General features: G+C 44.4%; 1 protein-coding gene across 2 annotated transcripts in view; it reads right to left on the bottom strand.

Moving 5' to 3' along the window:
• The window catches only part of ATRN (attractin), a 156,202-nt gene extending 132,732 nt beyond the window's left edge, over positions 1-23,470 (bottom strand). For both annotated transcript variants that reach the window (XM_030947016.1, XM_030947017.1), the window contains exon 1: positions 23,119-23,470. In XM_030947016.1, coding sequence (XP_030802876.1) covers positions 23,119-23,417 — 299 coding nt within the window. In that variant the 5' untranslated portion in view covers positions 23,418-23,470. The remainder of the gene's footprint in view (positions 1-23,118) is intronic.
• Positions 23,471-23,751: the final 281 nt, after the last annotated feature.

Genomic DNA, 23,751 nt, shown 5'->3' with positions numbered 1-23,751 from the left:
AGCTGTAAAAATCATTGCTTGCATCCCTAGCCCAGCCATATGCACCTCTCCTATTGCCTCCAAAATGACTTTGAAAGGAGTTATTTTGGGACGGTAGTGGGGAAAAAATGAAATTCCATCTGTCGCAACAATTTGCGACAACAAAAACAAAGACAGTGGCTCAACACTAGTTATGCAAAGTTTTGAAATAACCCCTCACTTCACCAAGCTGAACATGACTGACAGGCCACCTCTCTACTAATCAACTCTAAAGAAAGTCCCAACTTCTTATTTAGGATTCAGTCACCACCAATCTTTCCTCACTCTGGCAATGTCCATAGGAAATGGCACTAAGATGAAGGAGGGTTTAGATTAGATATTAGGAAGAAATTATTTTCTACAGGAGAGATGAGGCCCTGGCACAGGTTGCCCAGAAAAGCAGTGCCTGCCTCTGGATCCCTGGCAGTGTCCAAGGCCAGGCTGGATGGGGCTTGGAGCAGCCTGGGACAGTGGGAGGCGTTCCCACTAATGGCAGTGGAATGGAATAATATGCAAGGGACTTTCAGGTGCCTTCTAACCCAAGTTAGTCCATGATTCTAAAAGTCTGCTTGCACTAACAAGGAACTGTGCACAAAATACTGCTGTGCTTGCCTGAGTTTATTAAGAAAAACAGGAAAGGAAAACGCTGTGCCTCATTCCACTTTCCCATTTAGCTTCCTACATTTTCACTTGATTATCTCTATTCACAACCAAGATGCCTTAAAACATTATTTATAAGAGAAACAAGCACCACCCGCAGTCCACACCCTTAAACCTGTAAGGAAAAATTCATTCTTGCCTCAAAATTGCTCAAACAAAGAAATGCCACTTCACTGTACCCTATGACGGAGCACTAGGAGAAGCACTTGAGTGGAGCCCCGCAGAGCAGGAACACCTAAGCCACGTCACACAGAGTGCTGCCCTGCAGCACGCTCCAACACCACTGCATGTCCATGCTCAGAAGCATTTCAAGGTGCTGAGATGACTTGGGTATCTACCAGGCTCTTTTCCTCTTGGATATATCTTTGTTCCAGGCCCAAAGCACCTCTTTGCCCTGCTGTGGGGCTGAGGAACATACACAGGTGTAGCAGAGGTACAACACCAAGGGCAATCTTGGTGTCAGCCCTCATTTCAGATACTTAACACAATAAATACCAAACTTCAGGTCAAAGGAGGAAATCCCAGCTGAATGTTTCTTAGACCTAACCACAGATCCATCAATGTATCATAAGGTCAGTACTTCCTCTCATCTCCTGTGCTTCAAATTAATCTGTCAGATGTAATTTATAGCACAAGGAACAAGAAGTGAAGCAATCAAAGAGATAAATTCTCTTAGACATATGAAAAATCCAAAGGTATCAGGCACTGGACAACAGCCTTCAGGAACCATTTTGTTCTTATGCTAAAATTATCTATGCAAATGTACAAATAAAAATTCATGGTTTCATGACAAAAATAATTTAAAATATGTCTGCACAAGGTTTCCTAGGAAATTTTAAAACTCCCACATCCAATTACAGAGCCCCTCCGAGTATCCCAAGTACCTGGACCAGGAGTGCTTGACCAGGTGAGGTTCCCATAGCCCAGGTAATGTAAACCCCTGTTACACCTGAACACACAGAGCTGTAACCTCAAAAAGGAAACATGATTGCCAAAGCAGAGGGAAAAGTGCTGCCCAGCTCTCAGAAGAGAGATGAGCCCTGGGAAGAAGTTGAGCTGTCACAGTAGTGTGTGACAGGGACAAGCAAGGGCAGGTTGGGGACCTAACTTGTTTTTCCCCTTCATCCCACCCGCGGCAACAGCTGCTTTCCTGCCTGCCAAGAGCTCTGCAGTACTATTCTGAGCTTTTTACATCTCATTATTTAATTTATTTATTAAAGGCTGATAGGGGAAAAGGGAGGCAAAACTTGCTCAAAGCATTTGAGTTTTATTTAGATTAAGACAGGCAGTTCAAACTGGCTCAGAGTCAAACGGTTCCACTAATTACAATCCACAGTGTAGAAAGAGTGGAAGCAGTTCCTGGTTAGCTGCTACAGCTGCAGAGCTCCTCACTCAGCGGCGAGTTTCTCATCTCAGCAAGGTTAACAAGCACAGTTTAAAGCACATGGCAATTCCCAAACCATGAAGTGGCATTTCCCAGGAAATTAGTCGATTTAAAACTGAGCCGTAAAATTAAAGCCCCTTTACCGCTCCCCATTAGTTAAATATTACAGGTGAGAAAGCAGCAGCTGGCACAGATACAACACCAGCAATGCCCCAGTGAAAGGAGCAATAGGAGTAACAGAAACAGAATCATTGGGGTAGGAAAAGCCCTCCAGGATCACCCAGTCCAACCTGTGACACCCCCACCTTGTCCGACAGACCAGAGCACCGAGTGCCACATCCAGGCCTTCCTTGGGCACCTCCAGGGACGATGGAGGCTCCACCACCTCCCTGGGCAGCCCCTGCCGAGGCCTGACCACCCTTTCCAGGAAGGAATTCCTGCGGGTGTCCAAGCTGAGCCTCCCCTGGCCCAGCCTGAGGCCGTTCCCTCTGCTCCTGTCCCTGTTCCCTGGAGCAGAGCCCGACCCCCCCAGCTGTCCCCTCCTGGCAGGAGCTGTGCAGAGCCACAAGGGCCCCTGAGCCTCCTTTGCTCCAGGCTGAGCCCCTTCCCAGCTCCTCAGGGATTCTGCAGCCCCTTCCCAGCTCCTCAGGGATTCTGCAGCCCCTTCCCAGCTCCCTCAGGGATTCTGCAGCCCCTTCCCAGCTCCTCAGGGATTCTCCAGCCCCTTCCCAGCTCCCTCAGGGATTCTCCAGCCCCTTCCCAGCTCCCTCAGGGATTCTCCAGCCCCTTCCCAGCTCCTCAGGGATTCTGCAGCCCCTTCCCAGCTCTGTTCCTGCCCTGGCCATGCTCCAGCCCCTCCAGGGCTCTCTAGAGCTGCCCCGGCAGTGCCAGCACAGGGACGGGCACTGCCCTGGCCCTGCTGCCACAGCCCTGGTGCCATCAGCCCCCTGTGCACCTGGGCACACCTGGGCTCATGTCCAGCCGCTGTCACAGCACCCCCAGGGCCTTTCCCAGCCCCTCTGGCACCTGGAGTGCTCCGTGAGTTTCCTGCACTCCAGAGCAGGACTCAGCACCCTCCCTTACTGCCCCTCAGCTCGGTGGTCTCAACCCATCAGTCCAGCTGCCCTGACCCCTCTGCAGAGCTTCCTGCCCTCCAGCAGACTGACACTTCCACACAGTTTCTTGTCATCTGCAAACATGCTAAGGGTGCACTCGATCCCCTCATCCATAAATAAAATAAAATAAAACCATCAATAAAATAAAATAAAACTGGGCCAAGACTGAGCTAGTACCTGTTGGTATCAGCTCAGCTAACCCTGACCCAAACCCTCCAAAGCAAGGACAAGCAACATTTAGACCTTTGCCATCAACTCCACCATAAATCACATGATTTTTTTTGTTTGTGTTGTTGGGGGTTTTTTGGTTTTTGTTTGTTTATTTGTTTGTTTTTCTTTTTTTGTTTCCCCATCTCCCTAAATAACTGTCTGGTATTTCAGAGACAGAAAAGGCAAGAACTGATATGCTCATTTTTAAGATTTGGACCATTAATTTCAATGTTTAACTAAAGTCATCATTTTCCATGTGGGGGCAACAGCTTTAAGGCTGAATCCAAAAGTGTTTCATGACAGCAAACACAGAAAACCTTTGCAAGCCAACAGGGTTTTACAGGCAAAGACAATTATTAAACTCACCCACAGGACCTTTCACACCAACCCCTTAAACATCAGAGGGAAACAGGAGTCTTGCACAGTTCATACTAAATTTGCTGCTGCTTTGGAACTCAAATAAATGTAGTTACTATTTGCATGACACATTTGGTATCCCAGTGAGACACAGGATTTCATGGTGTCAGTGTTGGTTCCATAATGATCAATATGCAATTCCCTTATGGACAAAAGCCGTGGCTGATGCATTTATTAGGAGTTTGGTCTGAGCGGTCTCTTGCCTGTGATCCTCACTGCCACACACTGAACCCAAAAGCAGATATCTTCCCAGGATTCTCCATCCTCTTTTCTCTGGAGACAAAATTATTTCTACATGAGCAGTGCTGTGACTTGTCAATAAGCACAGGCTGCTCTGCCAGACAAACGACCTCACCCAGCCACTAATTTGCTGCAGAGCACTTTGCATCCTGCCTATCCCAGTCACATTTCCACAATTCCCTAACACAGAGGCACTGGCAAGAGGAGGATTTTATGAAAGACTCAGTGTAGTGAAGCATTACATAAAAATTAAATGTTAATGCAAAACTTTTGCAAGGTAACTAACAGAATCACTTCAGGACTGCATTAAAAACAACCACTTTTTAACCCTAAAAATAAGTCAAAAATTATTTATCTAAATAAATGTAGGGGAGGAAAAAACAGTAAATTGCAAACATGACTTACTGACATTTCACAAAACTTTAACCTCACTTCTGCACAGTTTCCACCATTCCACACCAAAAATACAATGTTCCATATGCGGTTTTATCTGAATCCAGTGGTTGAAATTAGTGTTTCAATCCTCTAAGCACAAACTTCATCACATGAACAGTGACTACACATCACACAAGGCAACTAAGCTGGGAGAACAGAATTTACAGCTGAAAGCTGGAAACATAAAACCTTGTGCTTCAAAAAAAAAAAAAAATCAAAACACACCAAGCAAGAAACAAACACTACAACATTGTAAGGAATGGAAAAAAATTACTTCCTGCAAGTTAATTTTATATATCGAAGAACACCTTAGAAGCCTTGTGAGGCTCACAAAGAGTCATGGTTGTCAGGATTCCTCAACCAGTGGGTTTGGGGTGAACTTCAGCTCCAGACAGAAAGCAGAATGGGAGACACCCCCAGCCTGCTCTGCTGTCAGCAGCTCTCCATGAGAAGTGGTAACACACGCACATTGTTTTGCTTTAATTTATTCCATCTGAGGCTGCTGTTCTATATTAAGAGTGTGACAAGCCTTTATATGTCTAGTTAAATTTTAATATAAAAATATTTTTACCATTTGAGAAAAAGCTGACAGGGTGACAATTAAGAAATAAAGTATCCACCTGCTCCCAGTGAACTAGAGAGCAACATGTAACAAAAAAGAATAAAAAATATTTTTAAAACAACTTAATAGGTTTTTAAAGGGAAGATGGCATGACAAAATGTTCTACAATTACTGACTTCCAGTTTCTAATCTGAGTAGATGTCACTGGGCTGTGAAGGGAGAGATGAAGAGGATCATGGAATGATTGGTGCTGGAGTGAATCATCAACGTCTCTGGATTAAACAGGAGGACTTGTTCCACTTCAAAAATTACCTTCAGTAATTGAAAAAGTAATTTCAGTGTACCACCCATGAGGCACTGTGGAATGAACACCACCCGGTTCCTAGACTGGTAAGAAACACCTGCAGGCCAAGAGCATTTGCTGATCAACAGACATAAAAAACTTAAAGAGAAATGACAGAGCGCCTAAAAACAAAAACCAGAAAAATCCTCTTCACAAACACGTGATTATAAAGGAACCAACTGATCAGAGAGTGATGATATTACCCAGGAGATACTCCTACCAGGGCTTTGAACCATAGTATCATTTTTCCTCCTTCTCCTCTCTGCCTTTTTCCTTTGTCTTCCCAAATGCATCATGCTGACAAGTAACAACCATTCAAAGAACTAATTACTGTTTCTTGGTCTTTCTTTTTAATGTAATTCCATCTTGAGAGGCTTTTTCTGTAAATCTCCGTGAGTGGGAAGCCACCTCAGCCCTGTTCTGTCACTCCATTGCCCCTGCTCTGCCCAGATGATGGTGTGATCTCTGCATCCAGGTTGCACAGTGGCATCATCAGTGATGTAAGAAGTGCACATCTCTTCACTTTTCCATGAATGAAAATACTACATCAGGTTCCAGTTCCAACTTCCTACCCTCTCCTTTTCTTGCACAGTGTGAGAAACACTCACCAAGAGAAAGAGAACAAAGCTGAAAGAGAACAAAGTCATCGAAGCAAAACTACTTATTAATATAAACCCGGCAGCTGTGACAGGTGCATCTCACTGAGGAGGCACACCTCCCCCTAAAATGTACAAACCTTTACGCCCTTCTCCACTCAGGGGTGTCCCTGTCCCTTCTCCCACTGCCTGGGTACTCAGGAACTTACATTCTTTCTGACCTAACTGCACTCCAACCCTCCCCTGGAACAAACATCACTTGACTCCCCTTTTCCTCCCTGCCACGCTCCCTCCTGAGCCCTAGCCTTGTGCCAGCTACATCTTTGCCTACGTGACATTACGTATGCATTCTTATAGCTGAAGCAAAACATTATTTTACCCCCCACAATCCACCCCCTTTTTATTTATCACCTTTTTGCTGAGGCCCTTGGTTTGGTTATCTGTCTGGCCAGTGTGGGCTGGGCCCTGTTTGCAAAAAGGTTCTATTCACACGTAACAGCTACACTCCAGACCTGTTATTTTGCAAACTCGTGTTTATGCTGAGATAGGCTTATTCCAAAATTTCAGGCCTTTGTTTCCTGCTGAGGTGCATAGCTTTACTCTAGCTTGTGTAAAATAAGATGTAGGTCGTCTTCTGGTTTCGCTCTTTTCTGATCTCGCCTCCTTGGGACCATGATCTTCTGGGCTTCTATTCTTTGACTAGCAGCTGCTAGGTTTGGGATCACTGGCATTCTGATCACCTGCATTTCTTCTACTACACTAGCAATTAACCTGAATTCCTGTTAAAAAACAGGGAATAAGACAAAGTATAAGCAATAATCCAGCAAAGGCACATAATAGAAAGAAGCCCATCTTTCTCCATCAGGTTTTCCCAAACAGGTTATCCCAGCACTGAGAACCCCACAGTGTGTTCCATTTCTGTACTGGCACATAGGCAAGCTTTCTGATGTTTGAGCCTATGTTCCTAAATTTTGGACAATCCAGTAGGTTTGTGTTCCACCAGGGATCCTTTCCTGACATTTTGTAGGTTTATCAGAACAGTATGCCATACTGAGCCAGAGATGATGGGTGAAACCCCATTAATTTTTTCCAGCAACTTTCCAGGTTCTATGGCATTTAATGCAACAGTCAGCTAAAACAGGGTTTACTAGGACTAAAATTATAATCCAGGCAATAAAATTTAAATTATTCATTTCTGGGACAGATTATCTTTTAAAGGTTAATTTTAGAGGGTTACTTCTTTGTACTACAGTCCAGTCCCTGGGAGGTGACTCCACTGGTCCTTTAATTCAGATTGCATGTGCCCACCCTCCCTCTGTAGTGTGCACTGCTGTCTCAATTCCCAAGTGTATTGGAAAGGGACCTTCCCATCTCAGTGTCAAGTTTCCAAAATTATACCAACATTCAATCTCCCAGTTTTACCTGATGCATGTAAATGTCCAGGGCTGATGTTTGGGGCAACAACCCCTTTCTTCTAAGATCTGCAAAAGACAGCATTATTGCCTGCAAATAATTTTTGAGCGACAGGCCATTTGTTCCAGGAACTGGCAGCCTTTCCTCCCTTTCTAGAAAAGGGAATCCAAACATTTCATAAGAAGAAACTCCATGTCTATGTCAGGGGCTGCTAGGATCAGCAGGGTGTGCCTTCCCCTCTTCCCAGTGTCACGCTCTGCAGAGTCAGAGGTCAAGTTTCCCAGACAATTCCCCAAATTGCGAGAAACACCCCCTCACCAATAAAGCTGAAAGAGAACAAAGTCATTGAAGCAAAACTATTTATTAATATAAACATGGCAGCTGAGTCAGGTGCTAGCTACATCTTTGTCTACATGACATAAAGTATACATTCCTATGGCTGAAGCGAAACATTATTTTATCTCTCACAACAGAATCATGAAATGGTTTGGGTTGGAAGGGACCTTGAAGCCCATGCAATTCCAAACCCCCACCATGGGCAGGGACACCTTCCACTAGCCCAGGGTGCTGCAAGCTCCGTCCAACCTGATCTTGGACACTTCCAGAGATGGGGCAGCCACAGCTTCTCTAGGCAACCTGTGCCACCGCACCACCCTCATCATAAAAAGCTTCTTCCTTATTTCTAATCTAAATCAACACTTGTCTCTGTTTGAAGCCATTCCCCCTCATTCTGTCTCTCCAAAAGTCCTTGTGTCCAAAGTCTCTCTACATCTTTCTTGTCAGCTCCTTCCAGTTACTCAAAGGCCACAATTAGGTCATCCTACAGCCTTGTCTTCTCCAGACTGAACAATCCCAATTCTCTCAGCCTTTCCTCACAGCAGAGCTGCTCCATCCCTCTGATCATCTTGGTGCCTCCTCTGGACTCACTCCAAAAGCTCCAGGTCCTTCCTGTGCTGGGGCCCCAGAGCTGGAGGCAGCTCTGCAGGTGAGAATCCCCTCCCTTGGCCTCTCTTTTAACCCTTATCCTCCTGTTCAACACTTCACCAACTGCTCCCCTTCCATACCTGTAATATGAGAAGGAGCCTGATTAATTCCATGTCAATAGAAATGGCAGAATGGAAAATTAAACTCTCAAGATTTCCTGACTACCACACACAGGTGAAAAGTTCTTCATAGGTCATACAGTGCAGTCCTGCTCTGGGTGGTGCCATTGAATCAAAGAGGCTTCCAAAGCCCTGACTGCACCTATTTATCTCTTTCAGGTGCCTTCATCCTAAATGATGCTTGTAACACATCCAACACACGTATATATTGTATTTTAAACAGTATCACTTAGAAACGGCAAATCTACCTAGCAATTTCTGACTGTGTACTATCATTCTTTCACACATTCTTAAATTTTGATCTCAAGGTCAGACTGATAGGTCTAAAGATAGCAAATAATCTTTCCCTCAATTTTTTTAAATCACTACTGCACAAACCAAAGACTCAACTAATGTTACTTTCTATTACTAGCTCTTCACCTTCTTCACCCTACTTTTAAAACTGCTCTTAAAAGATTATCCATACACCTGCTCAAGGGTAAAATTCAATTATAATTAGATGAAGAAAAGGCTTTAAAAGTGAATTAACGATATAGAGGATACAATAAAACTTCTGAAAATGTAATCAAAGCATTAAGATTAAAAGAGTAGCAATGAAAAAGGCAGAAAATCTCATTTGAACCAGTGAATGTCATCAGTATACAAACAATCAGGACAAAGTACAACATGGACTATTTTAGGGGCAACACAATGCAAATGTTATGACTAGGAGTCCTACAAACTGCCTCGGTGCATGTAAGTACCACAAGATGTAAACACATGTCCCATGTTCTCACCTCCAGGGCTCGGGATGGGCTCTGCAGTTTAACAGCCAGCTTGGGCAAGGACTCGCCATTCTCCAAAAGCTGGGTGTGGAAACAGCTCTCTAAAAGCACGTTCAGATTGGCAGGTAAGACTCTGATGACATCAGTCTGACAGCACCCAGCCTGTCTGCAGGGGCTGCAAAGCACCTCCTTGTACCAATCAATTCAGCATCACAGCTGTTATCCACTTCATAAATCAGTCCTGTAATTCTATCCTGTATTAGTGCACTTGGAGAGGGAAGTGTGCTACAACCCTTCTGAACTTAAACTTCAGTGAAAACACAGAAAACAACTCAAGGTACAAACCATGACTGTGGAAAAAAACTAACTCAAAAAAAAACCCCAAACCAGACCAAGTGATGCACAGCAATTTCGTTTCCCCATTTTCAATCCTGTTGCAGTTGTTGCCACTGGTTTGCTACTGATATCACCAGGAAGCAAGGACAGCAGGGAAGATTGCTGTACTGGGTTTGGCTTTATTTCCACATGAAATCACACAATATCCTGAGCTGGAAGGGACTGACAAGGATCACTGAGTCCAACTCCTGGCTCTGCACAGGACACCCCAACAATCCCACCCTGAGCCCGAGGGCATTGCCCCAGCGCTCCTGGAGCTCTGGCAGCCCTGGCACCACGACCATTCCCTGGGGAGCCTGGGCACTGCCTGAGCACCCTCTGGGGGAAGAGCCTTTCCAGATCTCCACCTAAACCTGCCCTAACACAGCTCCAGCCATTCCCTCGGGTCCTGTCACTGGTCACAGAGAACAGAGACCAGAGCTGCCCCTCAGGAGGAAATGCGGTTCACAGTGACCTCTGACCTCAGTCTCCCCTTCTCTCCTGCAGTAATACTTCTGAAGATGCCCTGGAATAAGACTGCAGGTGACATATTGCCCCATCTACCTTTAGTTCAGTGCCCATTTAGAACAAACATGTCCTGCGCAGTCTATGGATAGGGTTCCTCAAAAGGCAGCTCATAACATTTTATTTACATTTTTAGATCCTAAGCAGGGTTTAATTTCAAAATCCCACACCTGAAAAGTTTGGGTTCAGTTTACTCTGTGTGTCCGGGAATATCTCAAACAGTATTCAACGCCAGCAATGTTTCAAGATATTTTACTGTATAATCAGTAGGACCTTTGCTACCAAGATCAGGATGAGATGATAGATAATATACTTCATATTACATATATCAAAACTACTTTGTACAACTATTTTACCCTGCTGACCTGTTCTGTTTTCTCCTTAGCTCCACTACTTAAATAGAATACCATATATTAAGGAACATAAGTGACATGCACAATAATTACTTTGACTCCACATCTCAGAAATCATAGAGCTTTACCTACATTACATATGTTTTACACATACTATATGCAGAAGTAGCTGCCCAAAGAAAGAAAATTTCAAAACTTACCATTCCTACTATTTTCACTCCTTGCAGAAGTTACAGCGACACACAACTCACCAGGGCCAAACTTCTCCTGAGTTTGTTTTTAAAGACCTAATAATGAACATGTACAACTTATAAGAAGATCTTATAAAAGGACCTGAAGTCATTAGAGGAGAACCGCTGCTGAAATGTGAGTCAGTCATGAGAAAGGGAAAAATATGTGTGTGTGTATATATTTTACTCCATTAAAATCATAGCTATCTGGCACTTTTTTAATTTAATTGGAGATTAAAGGGAAAGCATCTCATGCCAAGTCACAGTCCTGACCTGCCATTAATCTTCAGCAGATCAACAGCCCAGCCTGTAAAAGGGCTTCCAACACTCACTCTGGCCATCAGGCATGGCACCTTTTAACTGCTCTTATAACGTGTTTAAATTAGGAGAATTTAAAAACTTTCCACAATGCTTTCTGAACTCAAAGCGGGTGCTTTTCTTCTTCAGATATGACAGTTACCACAGAGATCATCCACAGTGGTTTATCTCCTCCAGCATTGATAGGTAGTGGCCTTCATCCACCTACTTTCATATTTTCAGTGTGTTACAAAACACTAAGGAAACATCAATTTCAGTTGTGTCTATAGAATCCTGTTAATCTCCCTAAACCTGAACAGAAAGATTTCCTTCAGTCAATGACAGAAGTTGATTTATTATTTATTGAATTTACTACAGAAATGCGAGACAGCCTTGATGCCCAGAGAGCCCCGCAAAGCCTAACCATGAAGGGCTCAGGCTTCTGCAAATTTATAGCTTTAAATCAATACAAAAGATATGAAAAATTCAAGTGCAAACAAAAATCAGTAGACACACACATGGTTGTCTCCTACAGAATTTCTTCTTCAAATCCACAGGTAAAAAGCAAGGAACCCTATGGACACAGGCTGAGAGAGCTGGGCTTTGTTCAGCCTGGAGAAAGCTCCAGGAAGAAATTCGAGCACCTTGCAGTACCTAAAACAGCTCCAAGAGAGCTGGAGAGAGACTTTGGACAAGGACATGAAATGACAGTACAAGAGGGAATGCTGTCCCACTGACTGCAGACAGGGTTACATGGGATATTGGGGAGAAATTTTTCCCTGTGAGGGTGTAAGGCCCCGGCACAGGGTGCCCAGAGCAGCTGAGCCTGCCCCATCCCTGGAAGTGTCCAAGGCCAGGCTGGATGGGGCTTGGAACAACCTGGGACAGTGGGAGGTGCCTTTGCCCTTGGCAAAGTGGAGAACAGACGGATGAAGTTACATCAACCCACAAGGAAAAGGGCAAGCACTCCCTTCATGTTCCCTGGGAGAGCCTCCAGCCCAGCCAATCTCACTGGCACTGGTGAAACCCACGTAGAACCTCTACCGCAGGGCACTGCTTGAGGAGCCCAGTCTACAACTACACAGTGTGAGTCACCAAACCTTCATGTCTGCACTCATGCTTCAGTTCTACCTGCCTTGGGATACTGGAAATCAGTGGGATTTAGACAGTGGGAATATAGCAAAGGATGTCTCCTCCAGCACCACATCCTAGCTAATGCACACACATCTTGCACTGCAAGCAAGCAAAGCTCAGGCACAGAAGCCACTCTGATGCCTCAACCAGCTTTGATCTGATAACACAATTTCCACATTGCAATTTCTTGTCTTTCCATATCACATGACAAATTCCCGTAAGTGCTGAATAGAGAAATTAAGATTACATTTAAACTCCATCACTTTTAACACACAATATCTTTTTTCATCAGCCTCAGTAAAGATGATTTAGGCATATTTATAGTAACATTAACCACATTTCTTCTGTAGGGCAGTATTATTCTCAGAATAGACAACTGAATACCAGTTGCCATCCAAACTGTCATTAAAATATGCTTCCAAACCTCCAAATTCCTATGTAGAGTCATCATCAGAACATCTTTAGACCATATAAATAATTTGCCCTAATTAATTGATTAAGAAACTGAACCAAGGGGATTAAATGATGAACTGCATTGATTCCTGAAGTCTGTTATCACCTGTTCTCAAGGGAACAGTAAAGTTAGAGGCTATAAAGTCATTTCAGCTTTTCCAGCCGGACCACACATTCCTGTTTCTACCAGAAATTCAAATCCCCATCCTCTCACATTCAAACATCAAACTTGCATAGAAATTGTTATTGTACCCTTCACATAAGGGAATTCTGCTGGTACTGACATTTGCCTGCTGTCCCAGAAATTCTTATCAGCTCAGGTACTGAGAAAAGCTGAAAATGATCCACAAATTACTGGTTTAACATGCTTTCAGTAGCACTAGAGTTTTCTTTGGGCTCATCACATAAATTCAGATAAAACAAGTTAACAGACTATCAGAGTATCCACATGAAAATTTAAAATTCCAGTAATATTAATATGGATGTTTCAGAAAAAGTGTGCATAGGCGGGAAGTCAAATCCTGGTTTTGACTTTGAACCACATCCACACCTCCTCAAAATGATTCATCCTCCAGAAGTTGAACGAGGGCACACTTAAACACCCATTGCTATTCCCAAAATGAAAACCAGTAACTTTAAAGAGTCGCTGCAACCTGTGCTTGTGAGAAAGACACTGACTGACCCAAATTTATAGAGCTGCCTGTTACGTGTTTCAGTGTAATAAATCAATCCCTTAACTAAAGTGCACTGACACACTGTCAAACAAGGAGGCAGCAACTATACATAAATGCAGATGCAAACAGAGTGTGTCTTGAACAACGATACATTTCAACTTTTTCAACAAAACTAAAAGCAGCTCACCTGACAATTCTGCCTGCTCCTGATCTCCCCTTGAAAAAAATTAAAATTCAAATCACCAGTGACCTCCAAACTAATTATTTCTCACTATATTATTTGGAATTCAATACTTCATTTCCAGCAAGCCAGCAACATCAATCTATGCTCACAATTTGGATACAGCAGTATACTTTTTTTTAGCAGCACTAAAATCCTTAATAGGAAACAATGCTGGAGTTTTCCCTGGTTATTAGGCTTTTTTTTCTTGTAGCACTGGCCAGCCCAGTCAGCACTTCAGTTCCACACTACTCTGCAACTCAGGTCTTGCAAAGGCTGGAAATCTTTGCAGCGTCACCTTTGATGATTTCACACAAGATCAAAGTATCTAGCAAGCAGACACTAGAGACCTAAGCTCTGAAATCACTATAAAATTCAAGTGACACTCTCCACTCTGGATTAATGGGAGATTGACTGTGTAAATTAATCATTAAGCAGACAGGCGCACAACTCTGGTAGGAAACATGTTGCACCTTGCTGCAAAAAACATTCACAAAACCACCCTGAAAAGCTTATTTTAGAGGAACTCAAACATGTTCTTGATCGTAACAAGCAATGAAATCTAAAAGCTGTGCCCAGGGTAAACCTGAATCATAGATTTTCCCTACATAGTGCAATTACATTCAAGATATCTGGAAGCAGTGACATGACACCAACATGTGAAAAACGACTAAACTGTGGCAGGAAAGAGATGACACAAGCACAAAGAAACTGAAGGAAAAAACCAACCAAACAAACAAAAAAACCAACCCCACAAAACAAAATAAAACCACCAAAAAACAAAAACAAAACAAACAAACAAAAAGAAAAAAACCACTGAAGCCACTCAATACACAGCTAATCCACTGCAAGAGTATTTTTTTTAATTGCAATGACTGAAAACTAAATAGCTTTTAATCACAAAGTAATTAAAGACATTCCTTCCCTTTGTCATTAAAAATATTAAACCCAACCTAAATTTTCTGAATGGAAAAATACCTCTCACTTTCTGTATTTGAGTTTACAAAAGGAGTTTACAAAAAAAATGCTAATTCATCTGTGCCAAGCTTCTTATCCTTTGAGTAGACAAGCACCACCTTCGAGATAGATATTAAATTTTCAAGCAATACAAACACTAATAAGAAAGTCTTCCAAAGAGTGTTTTCCTAGCACAACTTTCTTTTTTTTTTCTTTCAGCTTATAGAAACTAGCAAAGAAAAAAAAAAAGGTTTCTGAGAATCAGGAAACAGAGGGCAAAGGCAAATAATAGAAAATCTGGGATTTTCAGCACTGTATTTGTACATCCTGCATAAAGCTGAGCAGCACTGTCACGTGGTAAAGGTCATTACAGATAATTTTCATCCCAAAGATGATGTGCAACGCCCTGTACCTACATGAAGCAACAACCTCCTATTTAAATTTCAGCAACATGCACTGAGCACACCCGAGCTAAGTTTGTGTACAACAGTGCTTTCACTTCTGCAGCTGTGAGCCCAGCAGGCACAGCAGGGAATAAAAGGTAGTTTACACACTGGAAAACCCTTGGCTGGAATGCCCAGACCACCACTGTCAGCATGGTGTCCCTTAAACCAGCTTAATTCCACTTCTGCATTTTCAGGAAACTGAAAATTCTGAATCTGGTGATACTGCGGGAAACTTGTTTTAGCAAGTGAAGCCACAACCAAGACCAGGAATATTTTCCATATCCTGGGGTATCCAAGAAGTACTTCAAACAATCTGTTCTGATCAGCTGCCCCTCTTTAGCAGGAATATTGCTCAATTCATCAGTAAAACATTGAAATTCTTCTTCATCATGCAAGATGCACTAAGACACTTATTATCAGCCCAAAACAGAATCCATTTTCTTTCAATTATTCTCCAAATCCTCCACAATGCCAATGTCCCAAATTTAGGTTATCAGATTGCTACATAAAGCTTGTTCTGTGTGCAATTAAGGGTTCTTAACAACCCTAATGATGTCACAACTCTGCAATAAGGACAGAGCCCTTACATTCTGAATATCCCAAGCATTTCCCATTCAAGCCCAAACCATGCCTGGAATCATCTGTATGCAGCACACATCCACCAAAACCCTGCAAGCAACCTGTCTCTCCATCAAATAAATATTTACTTTAAGCAAAAGGAGGAAAAGTGACAGTCTCAAGTAGACCTAAAGGAACTTCTGCAAGGATCAGCCATGAACAAAGCAAGGGAACAAAAGCAGGAAACAAAAAGCAAACATCCTTACTGCTCCAATGTTTTGGTGACTAAATGAGTATTTCATTCAAAACTGTGCACAAAAGCAAATTATCATCTCTGTTCACTGCTATAAAATTGATCACCAAATATTCCAGCCCAGCTTCCAAGATGTTGCAGTGGTTTAATGGGCAGATGTGAACATGTGGCTGTGCAAGAACAAAGCGCTGGCACAAACTCCTGTGGTCCTTCTTACGGTGAATTCCAGTTTGGAGCAGCCCCCTCCTCCCCCAAAACTACTTTGCTTTGGCCTGTTTTAGTCTGTTTTTTTCACTATGCTTTAGAAGATGTGATTTAAAAGCTCCTACTTGCAGGGAGTATTTTGAGTGCAGGAAAAAAGAAGCAAAGCTCTATCTGGTCAAGAAGGTAATTCTAAGTGCTCTGCTTAGAACTTCAAATCAGAAAATAATTCTTCAAGGAAACCATTCAAGAAAAGAGGACCCAAGGGTATCCTAAATTAATACAGTAAGACAACAGCTTGGTCAGCAGCAGCATTACCTAAATATAGGATTTTCAGCATGGATTTCATAAACATGTTAGGTGCAGGAAGCTCAGGGTTTGAAATCTGATTGCTCACAAAAGCTTCAGAGGAACAAGCCAGGAAAGTCAAATCCATCACCTACATTTCAAATATTCTTTAAATTTATCAGGACATGGGATGAAAGGATCGCTGGTCCTAGATTTTTTTTTAATTAAAGAAAACAACTGTGAAAACAGTGCTAATTTCAGTCATTTTTTAGTATTTCAACAAACACCCGGTTGGACCTGAGCTTATTTTATTCGTTTCCAAGGGAAACTGTGGCTGCCCCATTCCTGGAAATGCTCAAGATCAGGCTGGACAGGGCTTGGAGCAACCTGGTCTAGCAGAAGGTATCCCTGTCCACGGCAGGGGGTTAGAATGAGAAGAGCTTTAAGGTTCCTTCCAACTCAAACCATTCTGTGATTACTTTGCATCCAAAACGGAAGGAACAACTGAGACTGAAATACTGTAAAAATCTAGAGCAGTGTCAGACAAGTGCTAAGGGACTCAGGCAGGTATTCCCTGATCCTTACAGAAACAGAGAAATGAGACAAATGGTGACCGCTGCAGATAAGGAGGCGTTCTAAGTCCAAGTCAGTGATATGTTCCTGGATTTGGCAGGCACAGGAATGTTATCCTTCATCTGCTCTGTTTCAGGAGGTCTCATGCTCAGACGTGCTCAGCAGGAAGACAGGAACAGGACAGGACGTCTCTCTCTCACACATGGAGCGTTCAATAATTCCAGCCACTAAAGCTCCAGCAGGCAAGGCACTGGATGTTTGTGAGGCAGAGATGATGGGGAGGATCCAGCATGAGCTGTTTTGTCTGACTGCTCTGAATTTTGCACTACTGCCTCCTTACTATAAAGCAGACTGAAAATAGGCAGTGAGCTTATTGCAAACATTAACAAAACCTCCTGCAAGTCAAATATTTATGTGGCTCGTTTAGTGCATGGCAAAAACTGCAGAACAACTCAGATATTTCAAAAATACTGAATTATTTCACAGGTGAAGTTTAGTTCTTAAAACAGCCCTGGTAAAATATCAGGTTGTCCAATAAAACAGTGAGAGGAACAATAACAAAGAATTCAGATTAAATATTACCCATGAGTTTCTCAATGAACAGATCATTTAAACAAAATCATGGAATGCTCTGGGTGGGAAAGCACCTCAAAGACCTCCTTCACCTTCCACTAGACCAGGTTGCTCCAAGCCACAAAATAGGTAATATTTATATATTATATACATGTGTGGATAGACGGAAATAAAGATACGCATTCATGAGGATATCCACACATACCTCCAAGAACTAAATAAAAACATATAACTGTTCTTTTTTTCTCAGTGCATTCATTAAAATTGGTGATGTTTAAGTATTTCTTACTCAAATAGCTTCTTTTTTACCAGTGCACAGTGTTTGAGCAAGTCTTTCATTAAGCAGCATGGAAGAGAAAATCATTTTAAAGCACAATAATACCCTAATGAAAAGGGAGGAACAGAATGGGGATCAGACACAAATGCAGGCCCCAGATCTAATTTGATGCACTTAAACCGATTTGATTCAAATTGCCAACATCTTTGGATCTATTAAGCATCTTCCTGACCTTCCTAAATCTACAAACTGCCTCAGGTAGCTTCTTAAAGACAACAGTTTGTATTTAAGCTTTTGACCAGAAGTTCCTATTTATTTAACAAAGAGAATTGTGATCGTTCTTTTCCAGCTCACAACTCTCTCAGGTAGTGATTTACACAAACCTAGCGATAAAATTCCTATTCACTGTAATATTCTTTGGCCAAGCACACTCTATTACCACCAAGTCCTTCATAACATTTAATCAGCAACACGTAACTGCTCCCATTATATTACTAAAAAGGGAGTTTAAAGGATACACTCTAATCTGTTTTTTACTCCACAACTGTCAGGTTGCATGGTTAAGTCCTGCTTAGTATTTGCCATCTCCCACCACAAAAAGAGTATTACCATGAAAGGAGCACTAGTGCCTTTACACACAAAATCCATATTCCTGGAATAATTTGGTATTTCATTATATAGTCAAAATATTATTTTCAGTTACAATCAAACATCAAACTGCCCATCAGTGAGCCTACATACACAATCCACATACACTAACTGTTCAATAAGTCAATCATTATCCTGAATTTGTTAATCCAACCCTCTACAATCTCAGGATAATAAATGGAAGCGAACCAGAGGTCATTTCTTGCTCTGTGCTTTGCTTGCCTTGTCTGGTGAGGAGCAGCTGGGGGAGCTGGGAGGGCTCAGCCTGGAAAAACTCAGGGTTAGAATGAGAAGAGCCATTCTCATTCACTCCTTAGAACTCACGGACAGAAGGGTGCAGCCAGGGGGAGTCGAGTTCTGCTCCCAGGGAACAAGAGACAGGACCAAGAGGAAATGGCCTCAAGTTGCACTTTTGGTGCAGGGGTTAGACTGGATACCTGGGAAAATGTCTGCATGGAAAGCTTGGCCAGGCACTGGAGCAGACTGCCCAGGAAAGTGGCTGAGTTCCTGTCCCTGGAAGTGTTCAAAAGCATGTGGGTATGGTTAGTGGCGGTCTTGGCAGTGCTGGGGGGCAGCTGGACTGGATGATCTTAGAGGGCTTTCCACCTTCAATTCCATCTGCTAATTAGACAGCTGCCTGACAACTCAGTTTAGGCAGGATGAGAGGTTGAGTCAGTGAGCTGCAGACAATGCTTTGAAGAGTCTGTTAACAAAGTATGCAGCCTCTTTTTGATTGTACAATAATCAATGCTGCTAATTTCACTCTCAAGTTTGAAGCTCCCACTGCTCCAAATGCTATCTCAGGATGCTACTGCAGCTCTGTGACTAGGGAATTTCCCATCCCTCCCAGCAGCAGCTCCTCTCCTGCCCATATCATGGCAGCTGGAAGCCCACGGCAGCCTCCAGCCAGCCCAGAGCCCTCTGGAGGCTTACACTGAAATAGAAGACACAAGCACATCAGGCACATTCTGTGTTTTCTGTTTTAGCTTCCATTAACACCAAGATTTTTATCTTTGAACAACTAAAGTGGCTGGTTCTTAGAAAAAAGTCACCTGAAGTCCTTCCTAAATCAGCCTTCCACCTCTAAAAAGCATCACTGATCTGGAGTGTGTTACTCATACATCTAGCTGCAGTCTAAAAAAAAAGATTTCCCAGGGAAAAAGGGAAACCGAATATTAGAAGACTGCAACTCGATGCTACAATGTTCATCCTTCACTGTGAACAGAAGATGTGAGAGGTCAGTAGGTTAGTGAAGCACAAGGTGTAACTTTACAGTGTAAATGAAAACAGTCAATGCCACAAATACAGTCATCATATACATCTAGATAAGATAGGATGATTAACATGCCAAATTTAATTACATCTCTCAGTCCAGCTGATAAGCACATAGAATACACTGCGCTTAGAAAATAATTTTCACCTGCTCTTCTACTTCCCATTTGTACCTACAGCATCTAATAACACATTAAGTCCTTTAAAGCCAAACTCTTGACAACCGTGAACCAAACAAAAACCTCCTGCGGAGCCAATTCTGACAGGAGACAGAGCAAACTCAAGGGATGTGAAAGAAGATACATGACTGCAAAACTATGAACACTGCTTGTTCGCATTTCTCAGAGCTCCAAGTTTAAAAACATTACTAGAAATTCCAACTCCTTAATAAACTAATAAACAGACAAACCATCTACAGAGAAAAACATGTATTATATCTTCAGGCTACATTTTAGACTAGAATTATATGTGAGAAAGAAAAAAAGTTTTATCAAAACAGGTAAGAGGATAAAAATTGAGGTTCTATTAGCAGTGAATATATACCAATTCTTTTTTTTACTTGGCATTACTATTTGGAAAAGAAGTCTCTCAAATCAAGTCCCCTTAAAACCACAAATATCCTGAGTTTCTTCAAGAGAGTAACAGGTATGAGGCTATTAATAAGGCTTCTGTGCTGCTTTAGCTAACTTCAGGAGCTCTGTTCTCCTTGAGAACAGAACTCTTGAGGACTCGGCACAGCTCGGCGTGGCTTCAGGGCTATTGCTAGCAAGCATAGGTGATTGTCAGCTCTAGTGAGATTCAGCTCGGGATTTCAGCTTGCTTGCTTGGTGGGGTTAGCCCAGGGCGAGAGGCACAGTGGACGAGAGAGAGGAGAAGAGGCGACGGAGATTCTGCAGGGATGACTTTATTGATGCGAAGAGACTGTTCAGCACTCGTTCCCACAAGTGGGCTAAAATGTCCCCCTTTTATAGGTTTTAGGAGGATTGAGATTTGGACTAATGGCAAGGGGTTAAAGTCTTAACTTATAGGGTTACAGGGATATGCTCTAGGGTGGGAGTTAGGAAGTGAGGGAGTAAAATGCTGATTCAATTCTTCCAAGGAGCCTTGCTTGTGTCCATAGAGACTGCTACATGAGGCTATTCCTTAAAGCATTCTCCCAGCTAAAAGAAAATACTTTCCATGACAGTGGCAAAAAGACATTAAAAAGGCAGGTCCGGACTTCCAGGGCTTGCCTAGCCTGGAATTGTTTCTATACAAAACTCCATTCAAACTGTTTGCAATACACACACATCTACAGACTGACAATAAATATGAATAGAAAAATTAAAGTATTTTTCTTCCATGAGTTCAGGTTATATAGACAGTTACCCTCCTCCCAAATCAGTAAGGAACATCATCGAAGGGTGCTTGGTACTTTCAGCAACTCCCCAAGAAAGCAGTCACTGCCTAGGACAATCATCCTTTTCTCATTTCCTTCTTTTCCAGGAATCAGCCCTGCCAGGGAATTCACCTAATGCATGCAGACACACACACTGGCTCTCTCACTGACACAGCTGACGAATCCAAGGCAGGTAACCATCTTACAGAAATAAATCCTTGCCATAATACAGAAGCCAGGGAGCATCCTTAGCCTATTCCTATGAAGATTTTCATTTTCTCATCCAGTGGGATACACCTCAGACACACAACCCAACCAAGTAACTCAACACCAGAAGAGCTGGCCCCAGCACTGCAGAAACGCACTTTCCATCAGCATATAGGCCAAAAATCACTGTCCTGTGCAGACACCCCTCATTCCCACACACAGTTGTTTGCACTTGGCCTGGACCAGTGCAGAGCCAGAGAATTCCATCCCCCTGCCCAGAGCCCTCCTTTAGCCTTTTTTTCCTCAAAAAAAAAAATACTCTCAAGTAGCAGGACTCTCCCAATACCCTCCATCCTGTTCAATCCCCTCCCACTGCCCAGTCTTGTCTCCTCACAAGCCCAGAAGCTTTTTCCCACCAGGCTGCTATTCCCACTGTCCCTCCCCCAAAGCCAGCAGCATTACACCTCCAGACAATGAGCCTCCCAAATGCCAGCTACTCCCATAAGGATACTGCTTCTCTCCCCTGCACCTACTTCTCCTGAAATAACCTTTAACCAAAACCAGCACCTGCTGATCTGCCAAGAGGAGCTTCCTCAACCCCCCCTCCAAACACCTCTAGAGTCTCCACACTGCCCTAACACCCACTTGCACACCCTTCTCTTCCAACCTGTTCTAAGTGTGATCTAGTCCCATGCACACATTAGTCCTTCTCCCCACACCCACGCTGTCCTCCTCTGTCCACCTGCTCCTCACTGCTTCCATCGGCTCCACATCCACACACAAAGCCATCCCCATTCACCCACCATTCTTATACTTCCATTTATAAGTTCCCAAACCTAACCCTGCTGCCAAAAATAAATCCCCATACCCACTCCCCTCCAGCTTTACTTTCTGTCTGGACCTACTAAAACTTAAACCCAACATGTTCCTGGCTCTGCAATCCATCAAACCCAGACCCCCACTGATCCAGTGCCCTACAACCACATCCCTGCTCCTGTGCAACCCCAGCCAACCAACATGAAAAATTCAGCCCCCTTAGAGGTGCCTCTCTGCATAACAAACATCCTGTACTCACCAACTGGGGCACTAAACATCCACATCCCATTGCTCTGAGAGCTCCCCCAGGAAGCCCAACCACTCACCTCCTCTGGGGACCTCCAGACCAAGCCTTCCACACTGTCGCCCCTCAAGCCTGTTTCTGCACACTCACCTCTCCCTCTGCATCCAAATCCCTTCTGTCCCCCTTCGTGACTCCTGCCTATCCCTTTACACCCACATCCCCCTGAATCAGGCCCATGCTCACACCTTCACTGCCCAGAGACCCAGCCCCTACTGTCCTCTCAAGATGCTCCTATCCTGCCCTAACAGTTGCATCCTCACTGTCACCCGCACCTGTCCCTTGCCTTTATCATCACCTGAGCGTCCCTCACCGTTCCCTTGACCTGCTACTCACCCTTGCTGTCACTTCCATCTACCGCTCACCTTTCACGTCACCTGGTCCCGCCCCTCACCTTTACTGTCACCCGCCCTTCCCCTTGCACCACGACCCTGCTGCCCTCACTCACCCCTGGACCCTCCTCAGCCTCCTATCCCATCTGAGTGCCCAAACCTGCTCCTCGTACCCACCTCCCTACTGCCCTCAAGTGCCCCTTAGGGCAACCTGACCCGGGCCCCGAGCCACTGCCGTGTCTTCTCCTTCCTCCCCTGCTCTGTCCCTGCCGCCCATCCCTGATGTGGCTGCCACACTCTCCCCTCGGTACCCCAAACCAGCCCGATCGCCACGGTCCAAACGAACTCCCCATCCAAACCAGCCCCTCACTTGAACCAGACTTTCATCCCCGTACCCCAAACCTAGCCCCTCACTCCTGAACCAGCCCCGAGCCCCGTCCACACGGACCCGCCGCGTCCCCGCGCTCCGTGTCCCACCGCAGGGCACGTCCCCGCCCCCCGCCCCGCGGGGGCTCACCTGAAGCGCCCCCCGCAGTGCTGGCACTGGTCGCCCACCCAGCCAGGCTGGCACTCGCACTGCCCGGTGCCCGGCTGGCACCGCCCGCCGTTGGCGCACGGCTTGTCGCATTCCTTAGAGACCGCCACCTCTTCGCCGCCGGCGGCGGCGGGGCCCAGCACCAACAGCAGCAGCAGCGCCAGCAGCGGCGGCGGTGCCGGTGACCTCCCGCCCTGCCTGCCCGGTCCCCGCCGCGCCATCTGCGGCCGCTGCCGGGTCGGAGCGGGGCGGGCGGGGGGCGGCGGCACAACGCGGACCATCGGCCGCCGCGGGGCCTCCGCCGATCCCGCTACGGTGGCCGCGAGTGGGGGGGGAACCGGGAGGGCGGGACCAGTGACGTCACGGCGCGCTCATGGCGGCGTGGAGGGGGCGGGTCAGGGACTCGCAGTCACAGGGTCCGTGCCCTTGCGTGCTGTTTCCAGTGTAGCAGTTCTTGGTTAGGTGCTACAGCTGCAGAGCTCCTCGCTCAGCGGCGAGTTTCTCATCTCGGCAAGGTTAACAAGCACAGTTTAAAGCACATGGCAATTCTCAAACCATGAAGTGGCATTTCCCAGGAAATTAGTCGATTTAAAACTGAGCCGTAAAATTAAAGCC

This window comes from Camarhynchus parvulus, chromosome 4 (genome assembly GCF_901933205.1).
Source record: "Camarhynchus parvulus chromosome 4, STF_HiC, whole genome shotgun sequence".
Classification (NCBI taxonomy): Eukaryota; Metazoa; Chordata; class Aves; order Passeriformes; family Thraupidae; genus Camarhynchus; species Camarhynchus parvulus.
The sequence above is the reverse complement of the archived record's forward strand: the minus strand, read 5'-3'. Positions and strand labels throughout refer to the sequence as shown.